At 42.6% G+C, this 22,047-nt stretch overlaps 1 protein-coding gene across 2 annotated transcripts in view; it reads left to right on the forward strand.

Annotated features, from left to right (window-relative positions):
• The window catches only part of f8 (coagulation factor VIII, procoagulant component), a 118,949-nt gene that overhangs the window by 51,433 nt on the left and 45,469 nt on the right, over positions 1–22,047 (forward strand). For both annotated transcript variants that reach the window (XR_012100540.1, XM_073058335.1), the window contains exons 10-12: positions 77–257; positions 12,960–13,041; positions 21,476–21,687. Coding sequence is in view for 1 of the 2 variants with exons in the window: in XM_073058335.1 (XP_072914436.1) it covers positions 77–257; positions 12,960–13,041; positions 21,476–21,687 (475 nt within the window). In the remaining variant the exon portion in view is untranslated. The remainder of the gene's footprint in view (positions 1–76; positions 258–12,959; positions 13,042–21,475; positions 21,688–22,047) is intronic.

Genomic DNA, 22,047 nt, shown 5'->3' on the forward strand with positions numbered 1-22,047 from the left:
TCAGTGTCTGTGAGTGAAAGTACAGCTTGATGTAAAACCTCATTCCACATATTATCATGTTTCTTCTTTCTTTCAGAAACTTAAGAGAAAAATATCTGGAGAAGGGGCCACACCGCATTGGAAAGAAGTATAAAAAGGCTGTTTACGTCGAGTATACTGACCATACCTTTACAGTTGTTAAACATAAACCGAATGCAGAGTCATCAAAAGGGATTCTGGGCCCAGTTCTACGTGGAGAAGTTGGAGATCGCTTTAAGGTAGAATACTGCTATATACCGGTACTTGCAAAGGTTTTACTGGTGGTTAAATGTGTATGGCATGGAGTGCCCATCAATTATGAATGGGAAAAGCATATTTTTAAATTTACATTTCTTAGAGTTAGAATCTTATTTTTAAGGAATTAATTCAAGGTCATTCTTCTCATGTCTACATGAGTTTATCTGCAAGATTTTCTTCCCGTTCCAGATATGAATTTATTTTGGCAGTAATAGTCTGAAATGTCAATTGATTTGTCAGGACAGATGGCTGTCATTCAAAGAAGTTGTCAAGATATTTCTTATGAGTAGATAAATTTACTTAGCCACGGCTAATCAAAAACACAGCAGACGATTAATCCCTGTTCTCCTCACCAAATCCAACATCCAGCCTGATGCTTTCATTGTTGACTAAATTGTATTTGTGGCAAATAAAATTGCAGGATCACCATTAGCTATCAAGGTACTTAGCATTAATGCCCATCATTTTACTAGTTTATTTACAGTAAATACCTGTATAAATGATTAAACAGGCATGAGACCTAGGTCCACTCTTTATCTGCTGTCTTACCTAATAGTGCTGCCACACAATTCCCCTTTGTGGCAGTACTTGCATTGGAGATATTAGAGGTATCTCACTCTGCCCTTGGATCCCCATAGTAGCTAAAATCCCATGCCCTTGTCCTCATCCTCACCTCCATTGTTGGAGACTGATTGGCCTGTATGGAGTGCAGCCAGCTTACACTTAATAACTTAAGTCAATGTATCAGCATTTGTGTGAGCATCGATTGGGGATAACAACAACACAGATATGCTGTTGAAAGAGGGCAACAGGTTAAAGTTTCATTGCATGACTCCCATTGTTACCAATATTCCTACTGTGATGTGTGAGGAAGAGCAGACTTTGGGGCAGCTGTGAACCAATAGTTCTTATCTCATTGGTTTTTGAGTAGGTCTGGCGGTAAAGAAATTACCCTGTGTCGAATGGTCTGAGCATGCCCATGGTTAGGAGCCCATTGAGTGCAGTATAACTTCATATAACTCATTTTGATGAATATCATACAACCAACTCCTCGCTGTAGAACTCTGTAATATATTCCGACCCATTACTACAGGGATGAATGTACACAGAAAGGACAAGGTCTTAGCCTTTCACTTTCACCATTCTCTAACTGAAGGAATCACACCTTATCTCAGCCCTAAGTACTGTGCTCCATAGTCTGGGACTGTAAACCCTTGTTATAGACAGCCACCATCCACCTTCACCTCCCCAGGCAGAAGAAAAATCCTCCTGAGATCCTCGCATTCTTGTAAACTCTATTCCAATCATCTCAATCTCTCCTGTACTGTATTACAATCATGGTACCCAAGGAAGCAGTCTAGTAAACCTTCACTGCATTCCCTCAATGGTAAACACTTCAGATGTGCTCTCAATAAGGCTCTTAATACTTGTAGTAAGGAACCTTTGCTTCTGTACTCCAAACCTCTTACAGTGAAGGCCAACATGTTACCTGCCTTTTTAAATGCTTGTTGTGTATAGGTGTTTGCTTTTGCTGATGACACATGTGCGGTTATGGCCCAAGTACAGAAGGAGAAACACAGAAGTGGTTGAAGAGTTCACTGATTTTCAGTAAGAATCAGAATCAAAATTAGGTTTAATATCACCAGCATCTGTCATGTAATTTGTTAACTTTGTGGTGATAGAAATTATATCTATGTACATTAAGTAGTTAAGTTAAAATAAGTAGTGCAAAAATAGAAATAAACTTTAAAAATTAGTGGAGGTAGTGTTCATGGGTTTAGTGACCATTTAGAAATCGGATGGCAGAGGGGAAGAAGCTGTTCCTGAATCACTGAGTGTGGGCCTTCAGGCTTCTGTACTTCCTGACAGTAGCAATAAGAAAAGGGCATATCCTGGGTGGCGGGGGTCCTTAATGATGGATACCCCATCCTGAGGCACTGCTCCTTGAAAATGTCTTTCTACGGAGATTCTACGGAGGCTAGTGCCCATGATTGAGCAAACTAATTTTACAATTTTCTGCACTTACTTCTATCCTCTGCAGTAGTCCCCTCCCTGACCCCCCCCCCCCAAACTAGACTGTAATGCAGTCCATCAGATTGCCTTCTTTATAGCTGCGTCAATATGTTGCAACCAGGTTAGGCCGTCAGAGATATTGACACGCACGATCTTGAAATTGCTCACTCTCTCCACTTCTGATTTCTCTATGAGGATTGGTTTGTGTTCCCTCCTTCTACCCCTTCTGAAGTCCACACACAGCTCTTCGGTCTTGCTGATGTTGAGTGCAAGGTTGTTGCTGAGTCACCACTCAACTGGCTGGTATATCTCTCTCCTGTAAGCCCTTTCATCGCCGTCTGAAATTCTGCCAACAATAGTTGTATCATCAGCAAAGTTATAGATGACATTTGTGCTGTTCCTAGCCACATAGTCATGGGTATAGAGAGAAGAGCAGTGGGCTAAGCACACAACCCTGTGGTGTGCCAGCATTGATTGTCAGCAAGGTGAAGATGTTATTCCCAATCCTCACAGACTGTAGTCTTCCAGTTAAGAAGTTGAGGATCCAGTTGCAGAGGGAGGTCCAGAGGCCCAGATTCTGGATCCTTTTGATCAAGACTGTAGGAAAGATGCTATTGAATGCTGTGGTATAATCAGTCGATAGATAGCATCCTGGCATAGGTATTTGTATTGTCCAGGTGACCCAAGGCTGCGTGGATATCCATTCAGATTGCATCTGCCATGGACCTATTATAGCAAAAGGCAAATTGCAGAAGCTCCAGGTCCTTACTGAGACGAGAGTGGATTCTAGCCACGACCAACCTCTCAAAGCATTTCATCACCATAGACTCAACTGTACAGAATTAAAGGAAAAGCAATAAACACTAAGCCAACAGGGCTGCTAACTAAAACTCTCAAGCTGAAAGCTGACAGCGGACACTGTGGTAAATGAATGCCATTACTTTATGACATCAATCCAAAAGGTAATCTTTTTTTCCAGAGTAAGGATGATAGTAAGTAGGGAGCATAGATGTTGCTGTGGTTTTGGTCAAGTCTCAACAAGACTGAAGTGAGAGGAAGGGGGTTAAATACCATCACAATGACTGAAACATACATACAGTACTCATGAGCGTGATTGCTGAACCTGTTCCACAGCCTGCCTGTGAGAATGTGCAGACCCACAGCAGAGCCCCCTCCTTAGGCGTAGCTCCTGAGGTGCAAAGACCTGTGCCTGCTGGAAGTCCCAGATGAGGGACTTGTCTAGGATGTCATGGGCCAGAACCCAAGAATGTTCCTCAGGACTATACCCACCCCAATCCATGAGATACTAGACCCTGCTCCACAACAGGCGAGATGTCAGGAAGCGCTACACAGAATAGACCAAGGACCCATCCATCAAGCATGAAGGAGGGGTAGAGGTGAGGTAGTCACCACTTGAGCTGGGAAACATGGAACACTGGCTGAATCATCAATGGTAGGTGCAAACTGTTGACTGTTTACCCTTCCATGGATACTGCCTGGTCTGCTGAGTTCCTCCAGTATTTTTGTCTATGTTGCCTGTGAGAGGCTATCAATGTCTCAAAGCATTGTAGGGCCAATCTCCGGCTCTCAACTTTCAAGAAAAGATCCCCAGATGCCAGTCAGACTTTCTCCCCTGACTTGAGAGGCCAAACTTGGTGGAGCCCATCAGCTTCCTGGGTATGTTATTTCTGATCTCACAGCTGAGGAGGTCTAGCCCCTCTCCACATGTGCATGTAGCATTGAACCAACTGCTCAGCAGTAGGAACTTGCACACCAATCTCTTGGTCAGATAAGAATGGGAGCTGGAATTCAAAGGGTGACTTGCCAGTGGAGGACGACTGGGGTTTATTGTAGGCAATCCCTGCCCAAAATGATTGGGAGAGCAAGGATGTGGGGTTGGAAGAGATAAGGCAGTGCAAGGTTGTCCTCAGTTTGGACAGCAGATGAGTGACTGGCTGTGGTTCTCAAAAGAAACAGAAAGCCTTCTGAAAACGGGACATGAACTGTGGTCCTTGGTCAGACGCTATGCCCTGAGGGAAGCCATGCAGCCTGAACGCGTGCTGAAACATGATGATGGCAGTCTCATGAGCCAAAGGGAGCTTAGGAAGTGCAACGAAGTGGGCAACTTGGAGAATCAGTCTACAGCACGAGAATGGTAGTGCTTCCATAATACCGGGACAGCCCAGTGACGAAATCAGCAAGGGCAGTGAGGCACAGGCAGCGGACATAGCAGACCCACAGAACTGGTGTGACATATTGTTCTGGGAACAAGTGGGACTGGCAGAGACTAAATTATGGGTGTCCTGGGACATAGATGGTCACCAAAGTCATCTCTGGATAAATTCCAGGGTCCATTTAGTTCCTGGATGTCCAACCAGTTGGGAGCAGTGGGATGCGTCACTGTAGTTCTAAGAATGCTTGATTGGCTTCACTTGTACATCAGAATCCTGCGGAAGTCTTCCTGTGAATGTATTTATTGGGGTCGCAATGAAACTGAAGTTACTGATGAAGTGGTAATAGAAGTGTGCAAACCCCATGAAGGTCCATACCTGTTTGGATATAAATGGCTTGGGTGACTCTATGATTGCATAAACTTTGCACGGGTCCATATGAATACCAGAATGGGTGATGATATAGCCCAAAAAACAACACCTGCCCTTTATGGAATTCACATTTCAATGGATTCGTGTAAAGGAACTGTCTGAGAATCCTCTGGACATGCAGGACAAAGAAACATAGAACCATAGAACATTACAGCACAGAAACAGTCCTTTTGGCCCTTCTTGGCTGTGCTGAACCATTTTTCTGCCTAGTCCCACTGACCTGTACCTGGACCATATCCCTCCATACACCTCTCATCCATGTACCGGTCCAAGTTTTCCTTAAGTGTTAAAAGTGAGCCCACATTTACCGCTTCATCTGGCAGCTCATTCCACACTCCCACCACTCTCTGTGTGAAGAAGCCCCCCCCTAATGTTCCCTTTAAACTTTTCCCCCTTCACCCTTAACCCATGTCCTCCGTTTTTTTTTCTCCCCTAGCCTCAGTGGAAAAAGCCTGCTTGCATTCACTCTTTCTATACCCATCATAATCTTATATACCTCTATCAAGTTTCCCCTCATTCTTCTATGCTCCAGGGAATAAAGTCCTAACCTATTCAACTTTTCTCTGTACTCAGTTTCTCAAGTCCCGGCAACATCCTTGTAAACCTTCTCTGCACTCTTTCAACCTTATTAATATCCTTCCTGTAATTCGGTGACCAAAACTAAACACAATACTCCAAATTCAGCCTCACCAATGCCTTATACAACCTCACCCTAACATTCCAACTCTTATAGTCAATACTTTGATTTATAAAGGCCAATGTACCAAAAGCTCCCTTTACTACCCTATCTACCTGTGACGCCACTTTTAGGGAATTTTGTATCTGTATTCCTGGATCCCTCTGTTCTACTGCACTCCTCAGTGTCCTACCATTTACCTTATATGTTCTACCTTGGTTTGTCCTTCCAAAGTGCAATACCTCACACTTGTCTGTATTAAACTCCATCTGCCATTTTTCAGCCCATTTTTTCAGCTGGTCCAGATTCTGTGCAAGCTTTGAAAACCTTCCTCACTGTCCACTACACCTCCAATCTTTGTATCATCAGCAAATTTACTGATCCAATTTACCACATTATCATCCAGATCATTGATATAGATGACAAATAACAATGGACCCAGCACTGATCCCTGTGGCACACCACTAGTCACAGGCCTCCACTCAGAGAAGCAATCCTCCACTACCACTCTCTGACTTCTCCCATTGAGCCAATGTCTAATCCAATTTACTACCTCACCATATATACCTAGCGACTGAATCTTCCTAACTAACCTCCCATGCGGGACCTTGTCAAAGGCCTTACTGAAGTCCATGTAGACAACATCCACTGCCTTCCCTTCATCCACTTTCCTTGTAACCTCCTTGAAAAACTCTAAAAGATTTGTTAAACATGACCTACCACACACAAAGCCATGTTGACTCTCCCTAATAAGTCCCTGTCTATCCAAATACTTGTAGATCCTATCTCTTAGTACTCCTTCCAATAATTTACCTACTACAGACATCAGATTTACTGGCCTATAATTTCCCGGATTACTTTTTGAGCCGTTTTTAAACAATGGAACTACATGAGCTATCCTCCAATCCTCTGGCACCACACCCGTAGATACCGACATTTTAAATATGTCTGCCAAGGCCCCTGAAATTTCAACACCAGTCTCCTTCAAGGTCCAAGGGAATACCATGTCAGGTCCTGGGGATTTATCTACTTTGATTTTTCCTCAAGATAGCAAGCATCTCCTCCTCTTCAATCTGTATAGGTTCCATGACCTCACTACTTGTTTGCCTCATTTCGATTGACTCCATGCCAGTTTTCTTAGTAAATACAAATGCAAAAAACCCATTTAAGATCTCCCCCATTTCTTTTGGTTCCATACATAGCCGACCACTCTGATCTTCAAGAGGACCAATTTTATCCCTTACTATCCTTTTGCTCTTATGTTCGTGTTCGTGGTGAGAGCAGGAATACATAATAGTGTCATCAAACTACATGAAAACAAACTGATTCAGCAAGTCTCAGAGCACATGGTTGACCAGGACCTGAAAAACAGTAGGGCAAAAACAAATGGCATCACGAGGTACTCACAGTGGCTATTGGAGGTTTGAGTGCTGTTTTCCACTCATCCCCTTCCTGGGTAATAACCAGGTTGTAAGCATTACACACATCTATCTTGGAGAAAATGGTTGCTACTTGGAGATGTTCAAACACAGGGGCAAGCAGAGAAAAAGGGTAAAGTCTCTTCAGGCACGGAAATTGCCATCCTTCTTGCTCACAAAAAAGAAGCTTGCCCCTGCTGGCGAGGTTGATGTACAGATAAGTCCAAGGCCAATGTACCAAAAGCTCTCCTTACTGCCCTATCTACCTGTGACGCTTTGATATATTCTTCCATGGCCAGCATTTCCTGACGGGGGGTGGAGAAGAACCAGCCCGGGGGAGTACTAGTATACTGGATGAGAGATCAGTGACACAGGTGTGGCAGCAGGGAGATTGCCTGTAGACTGCAAGAAGGTCAACATATTCTGCTGGAAAACCACACTAGCAGCTGACACAGGAGGGGACAACCTTTCTGCATAGTCCCTCACCGTCCCTTTTCCTTGGTGCAGGTCCAGGAGTTGGTGGGCTGACTCCTGATCACACACTGGAAAATCAAACACTCCCTTGAACCCAACCATGAATTGTTTGAAGGACTGGGCTGTGGGGAACCTTGTAATGGTAGAGCGTTGAACAGGGTGCCTATCTAAGAGATTCACCATGTAAACAACACACACAAAATGCTGGCGGAACACAGCAGGCCAGGCAGCATCTAAAGGGGGAAGCGCTGTCTCTTAGTATCTTTCCTTTCAGTTAGTCCTGACGAAGAGTCTCAGCCTGAAACGTCGACAGCGCTTCTCCCTATAGATGCTGCCTGGCCTGCTGTGTTCCACCAGCGTTTTGTGTGTGTTGTTCGAATTTCCAGCATCTGCAGATTTCCTCGTGTTTGAGTCATCATGTAAGTCAGTTTACATGCATCATCACTGAATTGACCTGGCTGGGCTAGGAAATTCACCTCACACTGGGTAATAAAGTTCCTGCATCCTCCGGAGTTACCAGAGTATCTGCCTGCTGGTGAAATACTCGGCTCTGATCCGGAAACTGCTCAGGGAATTGAGGAATCAGTGGCTGTTGCAGAGGAAAATGTGGGAGATGCTGGGAGTGGAACTGTCCTGGCTGAAGGCTGCTGCTGCTGAGTTGTGGCAGAGAGAGGGGTAATGGCTGCCTCCTGATTCTGGCTGTCAGTGGTGAGTTGCTGAACTGTTGCTGTGGGTGCTGGCATCTGTTCATTGTGTTTGGACTGGGCTTGCTGGTCTATAAACAATTGTTGTACTGTGTGCAAACATGAGAAAATCCACAGATGCTGGAAATCGGAGCAACACACACAAAATGCTGGAGGAACTCAGCAGGCCAGGCAGCATCTATGGAAAAAAAGTACAGTTGACGCTTCAGGCCAAAACCCTTCATTTCATTTCAGCCAAGCGAGACTCCATTGATTTTAGCTTCTCCTCCATCTGACCAACAAACTTTGGTTTGAACGGGGCTTGCCACTCTGCGAGTAGCTGTCACACCATACAAGCCACATCAGTCAAATCAGCCTGTAAAGGCCTTAGCCTCTCTCCTGTTTGCCCAAAGGAATTCAGGGCTGCGATCAGCTGTTTTCTTTCCACTCAGGCCATTTCAGTGGGTGAGACTTGCTGACACAAGGGAGACACAGAATGGATGAACAGTTCACTGACTTTTAATAACTTTGCAGAATTAAAGGAAGAACAATAAGTACTAGGCCAACAGAGCCATTAGCAAAAACTCTCAAACTAAAAGCTAATGTCAATGCCGCAGCTATGAAGCAGAACCTAAATATTAAATGAATACTGCTTCTTTACAGCATCATTCCTAAATGGTGGTCTTCTTTTCCGGAGCAAGGATGATCTTAAGCAAGGAGTGTTGACATTGCCGTGCTCTTGGTCAAATCTTGACAAGATAGGAATGAGAAGGGTGTTAAATACCACGACAATGAAACGCTGATTGACTGGAACATGCATACTCACAAGTGTGGTTGCAAAACCTATTCCATGTCCCACCTGGAAGGTTGCGCAGACCCCACAGGAGAGTCTGTGGTTGCGGCTGGTGACTGACGTACAAGGACACCTGATCCTTTTAAAAATTCACATTTCCCAACATATCACCATTGAAGTAACACGTTGACTTTTTGTTTCTTATTACATATATGTCCATGTAAATCTGCGTCTGTCATGTACTTGCCATTCATCTTGCAGTTCATTGCAGCCCCTTCACTAACTACAATTGCATGCAGTTTGTGTTTTTGGCAGACTGATTCCCTCATCCAAATCACTGATATAAATTGTGACTAGTAGATCCCACACACTGGTCCCACTGTTGCTGCGAGTCATTCTCTGCCAATTCAAAAAGACCCATTTGTTCCACGGTTGCATTGCTAGTTCCCACATTTGGCAGCATGGAAGCCAGCAGATGCAATCTCTGCAGCTAGCTCTTAAAGGAATATATTACAATACAAGCAACACTTCTCTGGCTTCAGGGGAATGTTGTTATTTAATTAAGAGATGCTGCAATGATGGGAGGGAGACATGAGTTTGCTCGCATGGTGAATGGGACCTGGACAATTCAGTGACATCCACAGCGTGCTTTGGGAGAGTATTTCACATTTGTCACTCTCAAACTGAAGGAAATTCTCCTAATCTCTGGCTTAAGCAGGTTAACGGGAGCATTAAGAGTAAAGATTTTGGGAGTTTAAGGAGGGTATGAACTGGGGCCATGGTGGGTTCAAAGGGAGTACAAAATGTGGAACATTAGAGATTGGGCTAATGAGCCAGAGTCCCACCCAACAAGATTCACAAACAATAATTGATATTTTACTGTATGTTTGTGTATCTATAGTTTATATTATTTCTTATGACATGGGAAGACATTCATCTCACTGGGTCCATAAGACCATAAAACCATAAGACAAAAGAGCAGAAGTCGGCCATTTGGCCCATCGAGTCTGCTCCGCCATTTCATCATGAGCTGATCCATTCTCCCATTTAGTCCCACTCCCCCACCTTCTCACCATAACCTTTGATGCCCTGGCTACTCAGATACCTATCAATCTCTGCCTCATATACACCCAATGACTTGACCTCCACTGCCACCCGTGGCAACAAATTCCACAGATTCACCACCCTCTGGCTAAAAGAATTTCTTCACATCTCTGTTCTGAATGGGCATCCTTCAACCCTTAAGTCTTGCCTCCTTGTACTAGACTCCCCCACCATGGGAAACAACTTTGCCACATTCACTCTGTCCATGCCTTTCAACATTCGAAACGTTTCTATGAGGTCCCCCCTCATTCTTCTAAACTCCAAGGAGTACAGTCCAAGAGTGGTCAAACGTTCCTCATATGTTAACCCTCTCATTCCCGGAATCATTCTAGTGAATCTTCTCTGAGCCCTCTCCAACGTCAGCACATCCTTTCTTAAATAAGGAGCCCAAAACGGCACACAGTACTCCAAGCGAGGTCTTACCAGTGCCTTATAGAGCCTCAACATCACATCCTTGCTCCTATACTCTATTCCTCTAGAAATGAATGCCAACGTTGCATTCACCTTCTTCACCACCGACTCAACCTGGAGGTTAACCTTAAGGGTATCCTGCATGAGGACTCCCAAGTCCCATTGCATCTCAGAACTCTGAATTCTCTCCCCATTTAAATAGTAGTCTGCACATTTATTTCTTCTACCAAAGTGCATTACCATACACTTTCCACCATTGTATTTCATTTGCCACTTCTTTGCCCATTCCCCTAAACTATCCAAGTCTCTCTGCAGACTCTGTTTCCTCAGCACTACCGGCCCCTCCACCTATCTTTGTATCATCAGCAAACTTAGCCACAAAGCCATCTATTCCATAATCCAAACTGTTGATATACAACGTAAAAAGAAGCGGCCCCAACCCGGACCCCTGTGGAACACCACTGGTAACCAGCAGCCAACCAGAATGGGATCCCTTTATTCCCACTCTCTGTTTCCTGCCAATCAGCCAATGCTCTATCCACATATGTAACGTCCCCGTAATTCCATGGGCTCTTTTCTTGTTTAGCAGCCTCATGTGCGGCACCTTGTCAAAGGCCTTCTGAAAATCCAAATACACAACATCCACTGCATCTCCCTTGTCTAGCCTACTTGTAATTTCCTCAAAAAATTGCAATGTTTGTCAGGCAAAATTTTCCTTTAAGGAAACCATGCTGAGTTCTGCCTATCTTGTCATATGCCTCCAGGTACTCTGTAACCTCATCCTTGACAATCGACTCCAACAACTTCCCAACCACCGATGTCAAGCTAATAGGTCTATAATTTCCTTTTTGCTTCCTTGCCCCTTTCTTAAATAGCGGAGTGACATTTGCAATCTTCCAGTCCTATCGACTTTTGAAAGATCATTGCTAATGCCTCCGCAATCTCCATAGCTACTTCCTTCAGAACACGAGGGTGCATTCCATCTGGTCAGGGAGATTTATCTACCCTTAGACTATTCAGCTTCCTGAGTACTTCCTCTGTCGTAATTGCGACTGCACACACTTCTCTTCCCTGACACCCTTGAGTGTCCGGTATACTGCTGATGTCTTCCTCAGTGAAGACTGATGCAAAATACTCATTCAGTTCCTCCGCCATCTCCTTATCTCTCATTACAATTTCACCAGCATCATTTTCTATCGGCCCTATATCTACTCTCACCTGTCTATTACTCTTTATATACTTGAAAAAACTTTTAGTATCCTCTTTGATATTATTTACTAGCTTCCTTTCATAGTTCATCTTTTCCCTCTTAATGACCTTCTTAGTTTCCTTTTGTAAGCTTTTAAAACTTCCCAATCCTCTGTCTTTCCACCAATTTTTGCTTCCTTGTATGCCCTCTCCTTTGCTTTAACTTTGGCTTTGACTTCTCTCGTCAGCCATGGTTGCATCCTTTTTCCATTCAAAAATTTCTTCTTTTTTGGAATATATCTGTCTTGTAGCCTCCTCACTTCCCGCATAAACTCCAGCCACTGCTGCTCTGCCGTCCTTCCCGCTAGTGTCCCTTTCCAGTCAACTTCGGCCACTTCCTCTCTCATGCCACTCTCTCATCCCAGAGCAATCCCTTTAGTGCCATTCTCCTGCCTCTCCCCCTCCAAGATGCTCAGCTCCCTCTGATTTAGCCATGTTCCACACACTCTGTTTGGATATTATAGTGTTCCGTTTGTTGCAATCCTTTTAAACACGCTGGAAATCTTATTATACTAATGTGCACCATCGGAAAAAAAGTGAATTAAAGATATATCAGGATAGTAATAGGAGTTATATTCAATAGTCCAGATTAATTAAGCTTTGCTTTGTTTACATATACTACAGCATTGAGATTTGAAACTCCGCTGCAGGTTGTTTTGCATGTTGAACTTCTTTTGATGTAATTTGATGACATTTTATGTTAAGTACAGCATAGAAGTAAATTGACCTAATTCAGATTGGGATTAGTGTGGATAGGCAAAAAGGTCAGTATTGTCTTGATGGACCGAAGGGCCCATTCCTGTGCTGTACAACTCTAACTCTATGAATAGAAATTCCACCCAGAAATGGGGAGACAAGGTTCTCAGGGCACTCTGACATCCAGTACTGTGCATAAAGTTCCTCTGTTCAGTTAAACCAGTTTTCAATTGGACTACGTCATACTCCAGGAGGTGTAAACAGATTCTTAACCCATGATCTACAAGGCAGAAATTCCATTAACACTACCGATCCACACATCTGAATTCAGTGTCCTTCCCACTAAACTTCATGTCAGCAAGGAGAAATGAAGATAACCCAACCAATACATTAGTTAGGATTAGAAACCTTCATCTAATCTTCAGAAGCTTCCAGAATTTTACCCCATACTGTAGTAACCTGTTGGCAAACTCACAGCTCTCATCTCTCGGAGATAATTCATTTTGGTTAAACATTATTGATGCTTCTGCTTCCTTAAGTGAGGATCTATTTTCTTCTATACAGATCGTCTTTAAGAATCTTGCCAGCAGAACATATAATATTATTCCACATGGACTGACAAAATTAAAGATGGATGATGCTGAAGGTAAGAAAGAATAGATTAGAGTGTTCTAATCAAAGCAAAGTTTTTTACTCAAAAAACCACTGTACAGGTTCAGGTTTCCTTCGATCAGTAATAAACTGGTTCTGGCATGAATCTTTAGGCATTGTAAAAAGATGCATTTACTCCCCAACTGAGTCAAGCACTGAGTAACAAATTACCAAAAAACTTCAAATGTATATAAAATGACACGAGGAGAAGCGGCACATCAGGTAGAATGATAAGGATCTGAAATCAGTGCATGTATTATTGTCTGGTGACTGGTCAATCATGCATGAAGCAGGAAGCCAGGCAGCAAAACTAGTCACAGGGAAAATGGTTGCAGAGTGATTAAGTAGAGTGAATTAAAATTTGGACACATGGAGCTGATTCTTTGAATTTGAATCCTTCTGTAGTGGCTATGTAATTTAATTGAAATAATTGAATAAAGTAGTAATAAAAAGCTTGCCTCAATAATGATAGCTATTAAATTATCAGGTTTTATTCTACAAAATAAAGAAAATTTGCCATTTTTACCTGGTTTGGCTGACAAACAATCCCTACGTCATAGTAATGTACAGTAAATTGATTCTTAATGTTTTTCTGAAATGGGCCAGACAACTATGTGGTTCATATATGTTTAGAGATGGATAAGATATGCTGGTGTAACTAGTAACAAATTAATAAAATTCCCTCCTTCCGTCTGACTGCAAATTGGCTTGCTTTATCAGTAACCATGGTAACACTATTAGGTAATTCAGGTACCTTATCAGGTAACTGAATAGAGGACTCCGGTGTATGATGCAGGCATTAGAGTGTGTGAAGTGACATGCATTATTGAAAAGGAGTCATTCATTGACTGTCATGTTCCATTTGTTGAGATTATCCACAGAATCACACATGGTTAACAAGGAACTACTGTCAATCCATTGGCAAAAGCATTATTTTTGTTTTCCCTCCACCTCAGATTAGAAGCAAAGTGTGCACAAAAAGCCTGATTAACTGAGAAACATTGCTCAAGTGAGAGAAGAACCGTATTAACTCGAGTTGATGAAAATAGCCTTCTCCAAGGGTATAATTTCTTTTGTTATTGCTCAAACACTCACAGTTCCCTGTGATGATTGTGAAATAACAGATTAGTCTCAGCATTATTTTCAAGAGAAAGAATAAAGATAATGCCACCTACTGGTGGACCTCATTTTACACACACATCCTCTGAAAATTTAAAAATAATGTATTTTGCATAATATTCTCTGGGATACTCTCATCTTAATGCGGCTTTATTCATACTCAGACTCTCTTCCATACGCAATTCCAAGATCTCATAGTCGGAACAAGCTTCATTCAAGTTAGGCTGGGCCATGTGTCCTGGTGATTATAGTAACTTGGTTTGTGGATAAGACTGTAAAATAAGCAGAAGGGGAAGAGCTCAGGCAAGAAAAAAGACTGGAAAGTAAAAAAGTGAAAAGATAAGGCATAATGCAAGATAGGGGCTGTTACAAGAATCGCCCCTTGTAATAGTGATCAGTGAGGCATCTGTAGTTACCGCCAAGTAACTTTTATTGTTTCAATGAAAAGCACGTGTGTTCACAAACTGTCTCTATTGAACCATTGGATCTCCATCCCACTGACTCAAGGTCACCTCACCTACCTGGGTCACCTTCTTACTGGTCATTGTACAGGGCTACAGCCAACATCATTTCATGGCTCTGCCCACCCCAGTCTTGTGTATTTGTGTCTTTACACTCTGACTGGTCCAAACCAGTTAAATGAGGCAACCCAGACAGAGGCTATGTCCACACTAGACCGGATAATTTTGAAAATGCCGGTTTCACGTAAAAACGATAGGCGCCCACACTAGGCGTTTTTTAAAATATCTCTGTCCACATTAAAATGGATATTTGGGCGAATCTCCTCCTCCTGGGCATGTGCAGGACACATCTACAGAAAACAACCGAAGAGAAAGCGGTTTACTATTTCCGTTTCTGCTGCGGCGTTGTTCTATTGCATTCATGAAAACAATGAAATTCTGCGCTGCTGCCACCATCTGTTCCGGCAAATCATGACAGCATTTTTAGATATCTCCGGTTACCCTGTCCACACTGCTCTGCTCAAGCGGCGTTTTCAAAATTACACACTCTGGAGAGCATTTCTGGAAATCTCAGCTTTCGGGGGATGAAAACGCCGTTTTAGTTTGGACGGAGGGTAAAAACGACGAGAAAAAGCTTCAGTTACGGATTTATCCGGTGTAGTGTGGACGTAGCCAGAGTCTAACGAGATTACCGATTGCAGGTCTGGCATTTTACAAAACAAGTAGTTACTCCTTTGAGAATGGTCTCAGGGATATTACTCTGATTAGATTGTCCTAAAGCAAGGATCAGTCCATCCCTTTACATAACAAATGGCTATTTGTTTGAGAATGGTCTCAGGTTTAGCAGGTCATTACCTGAAGCTTCCTGTGTCCACATTCAGTTGCTGTGATTAAATTATCCATGAGCAAGAAACTGTTCAGAGTCCACAAAATGGGGGAAACAAAGACAACTGGCTTTCCCTGTCCTTATCAGACTGCAGTTTCTTCTGGCCAACAGGGCATAAGAAATAATAAACAAAGTGTATCAGGAAAAGGCAGAGCATACAAATATGTGTAGATTTCCAATTAGGATAAGCTGACAGAAAAATGGCAACAAAGGATTAAACTGAAGAGTCTCTATGAATGCATGCAGCATTTTTAACGTTCTCAAACTGATGAGAGAAGTAGAAACAAATGGATATAATCTAAGAGTTATTATAAAAACCTAGTTCAAGTTGGGAATCAAGTAGTCCTGGGTTCTTTTAGAATAAATAGGCAAAAAATGGAAAAAGTGGCAGGGTAGTCATCTTATTAAAGAAAGAGAGGAAGCTGTAGAGAGAAGAGATCTTAGTTAAGTTAATCAATAGAACTGATGTTTGAGCTAAGAAACAGTTTGCAATAGAAAATTTGGTGCAACTTGTCCAAAGACAGTGAAATAATATTGATCTTTTAGAGCATTAAATAAGATAGATAGATAGATAGATAGATACTTTATTCATCCCCATGGGGAAATTCAACTTTTTTTCCAATGTCCCATACACTTGTTGTAGCAAAACTAATAACATACAATACTTAACTCAGTAAAAAAATATGATATGCCTCTAAATCACTATCTCAAAAAGCCTTAATAATAGCTTTTAAAAAAAGTTCTTAAGTCCTGGCGGTTGAATTGTAAAGCCTAATGGCATTGGGGAGTATTGACCTCTTCATCCTGTCTGAGGAGCATTGCATCGATAGTAACCTGTCGCTGAAACTGCTTCTCTGTCTCTGGATGGTGCTATGTAGAGGATGTTCAGAGTTTTCCATAATTGACCGTAGCCTACTCAGCGCCCTTCGCTCAGCTACCGATGTTAAACTCTCCAGTATAAATAAATTGGGAAATGTAAGAAACCCATGGCAAGGATAACACATAATCACTGGTGACTTTATGTGTAGGCAAATTAGCACTGATAACATGGAGGACAACTTCATGAAGTGATTTTCTAGATCCATACATTAAGAAACTTATCAGGAAGCAATCTGACTGTGCAAGAAGAAAGGATTAATTGATAACCATGCAGTTCAGGAGTCTTTATGGAAGAGTGATTATAATAAGAAAGAGGTTTATGTTAAGACTGAACATGATTCAGTTCTATCCATAACCAGGACCTTGGATCAGACCAAAAATACAAAAGTCTGAAATGTAAGTTGCTATTGTCAATTGGGAAATTACTTTAAAAGGCATTAGCCAAGCAATGCCTAACATTTAATGAACAAGAGTATATTACAACTAACATTCCTTTAAGACAGAATAACCCAACGGAAAATCTCTGCCTTGAAGAAGGTATTATAGCTAGTTCAAAGAAATGCTTTCTATTATTGTCATGAGGAAGAGTAAATCTCCTGATTGAGGAAAAAAGTCACTGAAATTAACACAGGTCTTTCAAAAGCTGGAAAGATATTGGGGAACCAGGAAATGGCAGAGAAATTAAACAAATATGTCTATTTTAATATGTGAAGATTAAAAAAACTCCCAGATGTATTGGAGAACAAAAGGCTGAGAGGAGCTGGAAGGGATTAATAAAGTAACTAATTGTATTAGAGAAATCAGTTACCCTTTTACTCCCTTCCTCTCTGCAGTCTGGGACTGTATTCTCTTGAGTTCAGCAGAGTGAGAGTGATTTCACTGGATGACACAGAATCCTAGTGGGACCTAACAGGATGGATACAGAGACAATAAGTACTCATGTTTGAGTACTGTTGGGGGGGACAGCCTACCTGGAGGAAGTGACAGTGGCCGGGCCTCCGGCACAGAGGACGGCCCTGTAGCTCAGAAGGGTAGGGATAGAAGAAAGAGGACCATAGTAATAGGGGACTCGATAGTCAGGGGTTCAGACAGGCGGTTCTGTGGAGGTGATCGGGAGTCCCGGATGGTAGTTTGCCTCCCTGGTGCCAGGGTCCGGGACGTTTCTGATCGCGTCCAAGATATCCTGAAGTGGGAGGGTGAGGAGCCAGAGGTCGTGGTACATGTAGGTACCAATGACATAGGTAGGAAAGGGGAAGAGGTCCTGAAACGAGAGTATAGGGAGTTAGGAAGGCAGTTAAGAAGAAGGACCGCAAAGGTAGTAATCTCGGGATTACTGCCTGTACCACGCGACAGTGAGAGTAGGAATGGAATTAGGTGGAGGATGAATGCGTGGTTGAGGGATTGGAGCAGGGGGCAGGGATTCAAGTTTCTGGATCATTGGGACCTCTTCTGGGGCAGGCGTGACCTGTTCAAGAAGGACGGGTTACACTTGAATCCTGGGGGGACCAATATCCTAGCGGGGAGGTTTGCTAGGGCTACGGGGCAGACTTTAAACTAGTAAGATGGGGGGGCGGAAATCAATTTGAGGAAACTATGGGAGAGGAGGTTAGTTCACCAGTAGAGCAAGTAAGTAGACCGTGTGTGAGGGAGGACAGGCAGGTGATGGAGGAGGGATGCGCTCAGCCCGAAGTTGTAGGGGAGAAGAAAGAAAAGGATAATAAATTTGAATGCATTGCTAGGGATGAAAAGAGAGGAGGAGGTGGAGAGTATCTTAAATGTATCTATTTTAATGCTAGGAGCATTGTAAGAAAGGTGGATGAGCTTAAAGTGTGGATTGATACATGGAATTATGATGTTGTAGCTATTAGTGAAACATGGTTGCAGGAAGGGTGTGATTGGCAACTAAATATTCCTGGATTTAGTTGCTTCAGGTGTGATAGAGTAGGAGGGGCCAGAGGAGGAGGTGTTGCATTGCTTGTCCGAGAAAATCTTATGGCGGTGCTTTGGAAGGATAGATTACAGAGCTCCTCTAGGGAGGCTATTTGGGTGGAATTGAGGAATGGGAAAGGTGTAGTAACACTGATAGGAGTGTATTATAGGCCACCTAATGGGGAGCGTGAGTTGGAAGAGCAAATGTGTAAGGAGATAGCAGATATTTGTAGTAAACACAAGGTGGTGATTGTGGGAGATTTTAATTTTCCACACATAGATTGGGAAGCTCATTCTGTAAAAGGGCTGGATGGTTTAGAGTTTGTGAAATGTGTGCAGGATAGCTTTTTGCAACAATACATAGAAGTACCGACTAGAGATGGGGCAGTGTTGGATCTCCTGTTAGGGAATGCGATAGGTCAGCTGACAGATGTATGTGTTGGGGAGCACTTCGGGTCCAGTGATCACAATAGCATTAGCTTCAATATAATTATGGAGAAGGACAGGACTGGACCTAGAGTTGAGATTTTTGATTGGAGAAAGGCTAACTTTGAGGAGATGCGCAGGGATTTAGAGAGAGTGGAATGGGTCAAGTTGTTTTATGGGAAGGATGTAATAGAGAAATGGAGGTCATTTAAGGGTGAAATTATGAGGGTACAGAATCTTTATGTTCCTGTTCGGTTGAAAGGAAAGATTAAAGGTTTGAAAGCGCCATGGTTTTCAAGGGATATTAGAAACTTGGTTCGAAAAAAGAGGGATGTCTACAATAGATATAGGCAGCATGGAGTAAAGGAATTGCTCGAGGAATATAAAGAATGTAAAAGGAAACTTAAGAAGGAGATTAGAAAAGCTAAAAGAAGTTACGAGTTTGGTTTGGCAAATAAGGTGGAAGTAAATCCGAAAGGCTTCTACAGTTATATTAAAAGCAAGAGGATAGTGAGGGATAAAATTGGTCCCTTAGAGAATCAGGGTGGTCAGCTATGTGTGGAGCCGAGGGAGATGGGAGAGATTTTGAACGATTTCTTCTCTTCGGTATTCACTAAGGAGAAGGATATCGAATGGTGTAAGGTGTGGGAAACAAGTAAGGAAGTTATGGAACCTATGACAATTAAAGAGGTGGAAGTACTGGCGCTTTTAAGAAATTTAAAAGTGGATAAATCTCCGGGTCCTGACCGGATATTCCCCAGGACCTTGAGGGAAGTTTGTGTAGAGATAGCAGGAGCTCTGACGGAGATCTTTCAGATGTCATTAGAAACAGGGATTGTGCCGGAGGATTGGCGTATTGCTCATGTGGTTCCATTGTTTAAAAAGGGTTCTAGAAGTAAGCCTGGCAATTATAGACCTGTCAGTTTGACATCAGTGGTGGGTAAATTAATGGAAAGTATTCTTAGAGATAGTATTTATAATTATCTGGATAGACAGGATCTGATTAGGAGTAGCCAGCATGGATTTGTGCGTGGAAGGTCATGTTTGACAAACCTTATTGAATTTTTTGAAGTAGTTACGAGGAATGTTGACGAGGGTAAGGCAGTGGATGTAGTCTATATGGACTTCAGCAAGGCCTTTGACAAAGTTCCACATGGAAGGTTAGTTAAGAAGGTTCAGTCGTTAGGTATTAGTGCTGGAGTAATAAAATGGATTCAACAGTGGCTAGATGGGAGATGCCAGAGAGTAGTGGTGGATAATTGTTTATCGGGATGGAGGCCGGTGACTAGCGGGGTGCCTCAGGGATCTGTTTTGGGCCCAATGTTGTTTGTAATATACATAAATGATCTGGATGATGGGGTGGTAAATTGGATTAGTAAGTATGCTGATGATACTAAGGTAGGAGGTGTTGTGGATAATGAGGTGGGTTTTCAAAGCTTGCAGGGAGATTTATGCCGGTTAGAAGAATGGGCTGAACGTTGGCAGATGGAGTTTAATGCTGAGAAGTGTGAGGTTCTACATTTTGGCAGGAATAATCCAAATAGAACATACAGGGTAAATGGTAGGGCATTGAGGAATGCAGTGGAACAGAGAGATCTAGGAATAACAGTGCATAGTTCCCTGAAGGTGGAGTCTCATGTAGATAGGGTGGTGAAGAAGGCTTTTGGAACGCTGGCCTTTATAAATCAGAGCATTGAGTACAGAAGTTGGGATGTAATGTTAAAATTGTACAAGGCATTGGTAAGGCCAAATTTGGAATATTGTGTACAGTTCTGGTCACCGAATTATAGGAAAGATATCAATAAATTAGAGAGAGTGCAGAGACGATTTACTAGGATGTTACCAGGGTTTCAGCACTTAAGTTACAGAGAAAGGTTGAACAAGTTAGGTCTCTATTCATTGGAGCGTAGAAGGTTGAGGGGGGATTTGATCGAGGTATTTAAAATGTTGAGAGGGATAGATAGAGTTGACGTGAATAGGCTGTTTCCATTGAGAGTAGGGGAGATTCAAACGAGAGGACATGATTTGAGAGTTAGGGGGCAAAAGTTTAAGGGAAACACGAGGGGGTATTTCTTTACTCAGAGAGTGATAGCTGTGTGGAATGAGCTTCCTGTAGAAGTAGTAGAGGCCAGATCAGTTGTGTCATTTAAGGTAAAATTGGATAGGTATATGGATAGGAAAGGAGTGGAGGGTTATGGGCTGAGTGCGGGTAGGTGGGACTAGGTGAGATTAAGAGTTCGGCACGGACTAGGAGGGCCGGAATGGCCTGTTTCCGTGCTGTGATTGTTATATGGTTATATGGTTATATGGTTATATGATGTTTTCCCTTGTAGAGTTGTCCAGAGTCATGAGTTAATCTCAAAGTAAGGGCAAAAATTCTCCACCCATGAAGGTGGTGGAAGGTAGTTACTGAAGATATTCAGACAAAGCTCAATATACTGTAAATCTTAGATATTAAGGGAATGAAAGGATATGGAGCTGGCCTCGGAAAATTACATCGAAGTAAAAGATCAGCCATAATCTTAATTGAATAGTGAACACAGTGAAGGATCTGAAATATTAGTCCTTCTTCAACTTCTTGCTTTTCCAAAGAGACAGCTAAATATTAAAATTGTGGATTAAATCTTAAATCTTACCATGAATAATTACAGCTGTTTTAAAAATGTTAAGCACCCTGTGTGCCTTTGGACATATTCTATGTGTGCATACTCTTTGGATTATCTCTTCAGATATCAATGTCAGAAATCATGCTGTTAAACCCAATGAAACGGTTACCTACGTCTGGACTGTGGCACAAAGTGACGGACCCACCGGCTCCGATCTGGGCTGCCTGACCCGATTTTACTACAGCAACGTGGATATGGATCGTGATATAGCCTCCGGGCTCCTGGGACCTCTCTTGATCTGTGCCAAAAATATGATAGATTCCTTTGCAAGACCGGTGAGGAGAAACTCATTATTAATAATCAGACATTATCAACCTGTTGTTTGTAGTTGTGATGATTTATCAAAGATGTAGCTTTAATGACTAAGGAACCAATAGAGAGATGATAGACACAAGAAATTCTGGAAATGCTGGAAAACACACCCAAAACTCAGCAGGTCAGGCAGCATCCATGGAAATGAGCAAACAGGCAACATTTCAGGCCGAGGCCTTTTTTTCAGGACTAGAAAGGATGGAGGAAGATGCCAGAATGAAATGGTTGTGGAAGGGGAAGAGTTAGAAGGTGAGAGGTGAAGCCAATTGGGTAGGAAAGGAAAAGGGCTGGAAAGGAAGGAATCTGATAGGAGGGGAGAGTGG

Source organism: Hemitrygon akajei, chromosome 10 (genome assembly GCF_048418815.1).
Source record: "Hemitrygon akajei chromosome 10, sHemAka1.3, whole genome shotgun sequence".
NCBI lineage: Eukaryota > Metazoa > Chordata > Chondrichthyes > Myliobatiformes > Dasyatidae > Hemitrygon > Hemitrygon akajei.